Source organism: Meleagris gallopavo, chromosome Z (genome assembly GCF_000146605.3).
Source record: "Meleagris gallopavo isolate NT-WF06-2002-E0010 breed Aviagen turkey brand Nicholas breeding stock chromosome Z, Turkey_5.1, whole genome shotgun sequence".
NCBI classification, from domain to species: Eukaryota; Metazoa; Chordata; class Aves; order Galliformes; family Phasianidae; genus Meleagris; species Meleagris gallopavo.
The window spans coordinates 67,434,697-67,439,962 of record NC_015041.2 but is presented as its reverse complement, the minus strand read 5'-3'; the positions used below and the strand labels follow the sequence as shown (position 1 = coordinate 67,439,962).

The 5,266-nt window shown below is 40.8% G+C and overlaps 1 protein-coding gene across 1 annotated transcript in view; it reads right to left on the bottom strand.

Moving 5' to 3' along the window:
• The window catches only part of LOC104915373 (zinc finger protein 474), a gene marked incomplete at its 5' end in the record, with an annotated part of 12,011 nt that overhangs the window by 3,947 nt on the left and 2,798 nt on the right, over window positions 1–5,266 (bottom strand). Inside the window, 1 exon segment of the mRNA XM_010726251.1 lies at window positions 2,994–3,064. Within this exon segment, the coding sequence (XP_010724553.1) occupies window positions 2,994–3,064 (71 nt within the window).

Sequence of the window (5,266 nt, the reverse complement as noted above, 5' to 3'; positions counted from 1 at the left end):
AATGATTGTGGTCCTTTTCAACCCAGGCCATTCTGTGATTCTATGATTCTATGATTCATTGTATTCGGATTCAGTCTTGAATGGGGTATGGCCCCGTAAACTGTCCATTTGGAACAGGTGGGGTCCTTCTGCAAATACTGGGCTGAAAATTCATGTGTGTCCCCAGTTCATACGTAGCTGTACCAAGTCTAGTTTTTTTTTACTTCATATAATCACAGTCACGGAAATGCTGACCCTTTTCCAGAAACAAGCCCTCTGCTTGCTCAGGTTGCTGCAGCAAGCTGATCGTTTTGGAGACCAGAGCCTATTTTTAATCTACTAATCTAGTAGATGGCAAGCAGTATCAGGATGTTGCTCAGCTGAACTGCTGATACGTGTGTCCTGTTGCAGAAAAACCCCAGCATGCATTGTGCCCAGCCTGGACAGTATGAGTATCTGCTCAAAAAGGACTCTATAATGCTGAATGACTACCGCTCATCAGCTAGCTGGTGGCATTTTTGGCCTTGGGGGTTTAAAACCGATCCAGAATATTTCAGGACTGGGAGAAGAATCTCTTGCTTGTTTATCCCAAAGACCTAAGTGCTAGTTCGCTGGTGACTTCAGAGAGGGCAGAGCTGGATTCCAAGCCAGTCCCTGATTCTGCACTGCAGACCTCCTTTTGTTTGTCAGGAAAAAATATCAGTGAGAAAAAAATCCCTCAACCCTAACACCACAAATACACATTGGAAGCTTGAAAAATATATAATTACTGTGGCACTGCAGATTATGGAGTCAGTTGTGTCTGTAGGCACATTCTGCTCTAGGCGTGGTGTCAGCACCAGCCCTTTACAAGGAGCAGCAAGAATCAAGAGCACGTTGCAGAGGCAGCATGTTGAGGCATAGTAAAGGTTCCTGAAATTGTCACAGTTTCCTTTACTTTTGAATGCATAATACCAGTAAGAGCATTACCTACACCCTGTGCTAAAGGCAGAGGGAGACAGTGCCAGACCAAGCAAAGAAGGCCTTTCTTACTCAAACAAGGGAGGTGGGGATTTCATTTTTTCCTCTGCTGCTGTGTAAGACAAAGCATAACCTATTCCAGTATTTATGACTCCCCCAGTCAGCACATCAGCGTATTCAAGAAATTCTGGGCAGCTCTTCTTGTGTTTATGCTACAGTCTGAAAATCTCATTAGAGAATAATCTGCATCTTTCTTTCCTGTAACACGCATGTAAACTCAATTACATGAAGAAATACTACTCTACAAAGTGTATTTCTGCTGTGAAAAGTCAGATTTTGTCTGCAAGGTTTGAAATATAACTTACTCAAAGGCTGTCATTCTGAGTACATTTTCATCTAAACAACTTTCAAATGCAATTTCCTTAGACATATTTGATAAGAAGATTATTTAATATAAATACATTGCCTTCTCTTGCTTTTCAACTGTTGTTTAAAGAATGCCATTTAACTTTTCATTATCAATTTTCAACAACAGGTCTTCTGTTTGGAGAAAAGACTCTGGCTCTCTATTGAGTCTTCTGAAAAGAGTGCATACTTCACTGTAAGCTCCTGAGATCTTTAGATGAAGACATTATGGAATAAGCTCTTGGGGTAAGAGAGCTCTTTTCAGTGTGAATATTTGTTATGAGTATGCTTATAACATTTAAAAAATATTTTTCCAAAGAATGCTAAGTATAAGAACACATTTTCCTTTCTAGTTTCCATTAGCTACATTCCTGCTATTCGGTAAAATAGATGATTTACTGGATGCAAACTGGGAAAGATCAATTTGATTTACATTCAGTTTCTAGGGATAATTTTCATAGTTCCAGAATGGTAAAAATGAGTATTAGTCCAAGAATGGAAACCAAACTTGCTTAGCCTGCACTGTGAGAGTCCTTTCCACTGTATAAGGCATCATAATAAAAAAAAAATGCATCTCTTCAAATTGAATTAAAGATTTCAGAGAATCATAGAATTGCTTAGGTTTGAGGGGACCTTAAAGATCACATACTTTCAACCCTGCCGCTATGAGCAGGGTTGCCTTCCACCAGCTCAGACTGCCCAGGATCCCATCCAACCTGACCCTGAATGCCTCCAGGCATGGAGCATCCACAGCTTATCTGGGCAACTTCATCCAGCACCTTATCATGCCCCGAGTACAAAATTTCCTCCTAATATCTAACATAAATCTCCTTTCTTTTATTTTATATCCATTTCCCCTGGTCCTGACACTATTAGACTGCCTAAAAAATTGTTTTCCCTCCTGCTTACTAGATCCTCTCAAGTACTGGAAGGCCACAATGAGGTCTCCCGAGAGCCTTATCTTTTCCAGACTGAACAAATCCATTTTCTTCAGCCTTTTTCAATTGCAGAGGTGCTCAGCCCTCTGATCTTTGTGGCTCCCCTCTGGGCCTGCTCCAACTGTTCCACATCCTTCTTGTGTCGGGGTCCCCAGGCCTGAATGCAGTGCTCCATATGGAACCTCACAGGGCAGATCAGAGGGGGACAGTCCCTTCTCTGTCCTGCTGCCACCCTCTGTTGATGCAGATCAGGATACAGCTGGCCATTTGGGCTGCAAGCATACACTGCTGGCTCACGCCCAGCTTTCTGCGCACCAGCAGCCCAAGTCCTTCTCTGCAGGGCTGCTCTCACGGACTTCTTTTCCCAGTCTGTTCTCATATCTGAAATGGCTTTGACCTAAGTGCAGCACTTTGCACTTGGCCTTGTTGAACTTCATTATGTTACCATGAGCCCACTTTCTGAGCCTATCCAAGTCTCCCTGGATGACGTCCCTTCTTTTATTGTACTGACTGTAGCACTCAGCATGGTGTCATCAGCAAAGTTGCTGACGGTGCACTCAATCCCTGTCTACATTGTTGATTAGGATGTTGAAGAGAACTGGTCCCACAATAGAGGACTGGAGGACGCCACTCATGACCAAGCTCCACCTGGACATAAGGTCCTCTGGCTATGGTCATCTAACCAATTCTTTATCCACTAAAAGGACCAACCTGTAAATCCATATTGCTCCAATTTAGTGATAAGGATTTGGTGTGAGATGAAGTCAAAAACCTTAACAAATCTAGGTTTAGTTACATATAGAAATCTTTATCTGCAAATATAAAGATGGTAAGCTATATAAGAAAACCTGAAGAAGAATATGTTTACATTTTGTAGTAATTGTTCTTTCATTGCTTGGCTGTGGAATCCTAGCTATGATATGCCTTATTTGGAGCTGTTACAGCTGATCACATTTATCCTTCATTTCTTTTTCTCTGTGTGTGCCTATCCCAAATGTCACATCTGGAGGCCTGCTGTTTGAAACAAAGCTATTTTTAGAATCATCACAGTTTTCCAACCCAAACTACTCTGGCTGGGCTGTCTGCTCCCTGCATTGTTTTTCCCTTTTAGAAAGGGTAGCAGGAAAGGCCTGCTCCTGAGGCAATGTGTTATTATAAAAATACTTACAAACACCTAACAGTGTAGTTACGCTTTCCTCTGGTGCCACGTTATTTTTCCCTTCTGTTTCACGACTGCTAAGTATGTCTGTGTTACCACGAATGAAGTCATTTAACTCAGAGACTACAAAGATGTGTGTTTTCTATAGACCTGACATTACTTGAGGTTAGCCCCAGGCTGCTGTTATGGTGTTATATGAGGTCAAAACCTCCCTTACTGAACAAAGCTTTTAATTTCTTCTTAAGCACACTCAATAGGACTGACTTCCAAACTCGTCTCCATAAATATTTGTCATCCAGGAATATAAGCCACCCCCCATTTCTTATTTAATTATCCACATACTTCAATGGGAGAACAGGAGGCCTCCTATTCTAGTCAGAGTCTTCATCACAGGTTTGAATTGTCCAAGGAAAAAGATTGGCGTAAACACATAGCAACAGCCTGTATGAAAGCAGCCTTTTCCACAGACTTCTCTCTGAAAAGCAAGAGGCACTGTGCACCAGGGGCATAGGCAACTCAGGAGCAGCTCTTCAGATCATCCAGCAGAGCATTTCACAGCCTTTGGGAGTGCATTCTGCTCTGTAACAACTGCAGACAAATGTCAGCACTGGTCATATGCTAAGTTTAAATTTACCCTGAATGGTAAGGTAATTGTACCTGAGGATGCAGGTTAGTAAATTTTTGTCCCAAGGGAATCATTAGAATACCCCATTTCACTCCTGACATGCTACCTTTCGAAAATTAATCAGCGTAATGAACATGGCATTGGTGTAAAGACAATAAGGCAGGAACTGTGATCACTAGCAATGATGATATGCAGTAATTTTCATTAAAAAGAAATCCTTCTCTGGACATTCTCATCTACTTTCTGGGTTTGGCAATATATTTGCCTGAGAAGATTCTTAAAATTGCCAGATCTGAGGCAAAGTCTATCAGTGACATCCAACCTTCCTTATAAATTACATGGCACCAGAGTGATTTTTCATGTGACGTGGTGACTAGATGACTTTGTGTTAGGAGAAGATAAGAAAACAACTTTTTGTTGTTACACGGGTTTTCAAGACTAATGTGTTAAAAAGCTGTATATGAAGGGACACTTATTTTTAGGTAGTCAATGCAATAAGAATAAGACAGCAGATGGCAGCACCAGATATGAGTGACACATCTGTTAGAATTTTAGGATCAACATTATCACCATTTGTTGTCTGAAATACTGGAAAACATATACCCACAGAAGTCATTAATACTCACACTGGCAGTAGCAAACATTTTGGTCTATGAAAAAATAAGAGAACACATTTTGTTCTACCACAAATCTGAGTTTCAGTAGTTCCAGACATCACTTCAGTTGTCTAAAGTGTCACAGCAGAGTCCAGATTATATGCAAGAAATGGGATCTCTGGCCGACGTGATTCTTGAAACTCAATTAGGCATGGACTGTTGTTTCTTTTACACAGTCAGACATAAAAAACTCAGACATGTTTATGCATTCTCAATCAGAGGATAGTTAATGGAAGAGAATGCTTAAGGAGGCTGCTGAGTGACCAACACAAAAATGAACAAGAATTTGTCAGTAGCCATGTTGATTTGGTTGATCCTGCACTTGCTAAGGGAAAGAGAGTTCCCGGATAATGTCACATAGACAGAAATGCCTGTGGTTGGAAAGTAAAGATACTGCTTGCATGTGTTACCACCAAATCACTCTGCTCTTTATTTTTAAAAAGAGGAAAATCCAGCTATTATCAGGTTACATTTCATCACAGAGATAAGACAGTAGCATTAAAGCTCTTAAATATATTTATATTTGTTGGGTGTATTTTGTTTG